We start from the raw sequence: 877 nt of genomic DNA, 5'->3' as shown, positions 1-877 counted from the left end.
GTGTGGCGGCGGTGACGGCTTGGTGTTCGACGCCTCTGCTTTTGAGGCCGAGAGGTTGAGCATGGACGCGGCGGCGAGGGAGGCTATGGCGGAGACGGCGAGGAAGGAGATGGAGTCGGGTCCGGAGAGTGACCCGAAAGCGTGGAAATGGGTAATCCGGAAGCGGATTTGGGATCTGATGGAAGCTGGGAACTACGCCATGAACCCTAGACCCGTTCATCATCGTATCCCTAATTTCGTTGGCGCGCCGGCCGCTGCAGGCAAAGTGCGTAAATTCACCCGTTTTATCTTGAATTGTTTTTTTGTACGTTCTGGGTTTTGTTTGGCCGCTGAGAAAATTGCCAAAACTCGAGCTCTTGTTCAGTTGGCGGAGCTTGAAGCGTTTCAGATGGCGAAGATCGTGAAGGTTAACCCGGATTCACCACAAAAGCAAATCAGATTTCTTACGCTTTCTGGCAAGTTTATTCAATTCTACCAATTTTGCCAATACTACTAATGCTCTAGGATTTATCTTTGTAATTTTCAAAAAGCATGAATTTTTTCATGGATGACTAAGCTTTACTCGCACAAGCAAACCACTTTGATTCTGGCTAACAAAACTGTATATTAAGTTAGCAGATTTTGGTGTTTGGGTATCTAAGTTTACTCACACTAACACATGGCGCTTTCTTACCCAATTTCTGGTCGAAGTCCGATGATTCTTTGGAATCATAATCCGAGTTTATCATGATGGGTTGTACATGTAGGTGGCAAGAAGCTTTTGACTCCTCAACCAAGGCTAAGAACAGGGTTTTTCTCTGTACTTGAATCCGATATGCTGAAACCCGGCACCTTGAATGAAGCTTGCACCTCCGTGGGTGTAGCCAAGTACGGAAGA

At 46.6% G+C, this 877-nt stretch overlaps 1 protein-coding gene across 1 annotated transcript; it reads left to right on the top strand.

Annotated features, from left to right (window-relative positions):
- Positions 1-6: 6 nt before the first annotated feature.
- LOC104820721 (5-formyltetrahydrofolate cyclo-ligase-like protein COG0212) lies at positions 7-874 on the top strand (the record flags this gene model as incomplete). The annotated part of the gene is made up of 3 exons (XM_010551283.2): positions 7-265; positions 365-455; positions 747-874. Coding segments are annotated over exons 1-3 (423 nt in total), but the record flags the coding sequence as incomplete, so codon positions are not given.
- Between the last annotated feature and the right edge of the window lie 3 nt (positions 875-877).

This window comes from Tarenaya hassleriana, unplaced genomic scaffold (genome assembly GCF_000463585.1).
Source record: "Tarenaya hassleriana unplaced genomic scaffold, ASM46358v1 Cleome3126, whole genome shotgun sequence".
In the NCBI taxonomy this organism is placed as follows: Eukaryota; Viridiplantae; Streptophyta; class Magnoliopsida; order Brassicales; family Cleomaceae; genus Tarenaya; species Tarenaya hassleriana.
This window is presented reverse-complemented; position numbering and strand designations above follow the sequence as displayed.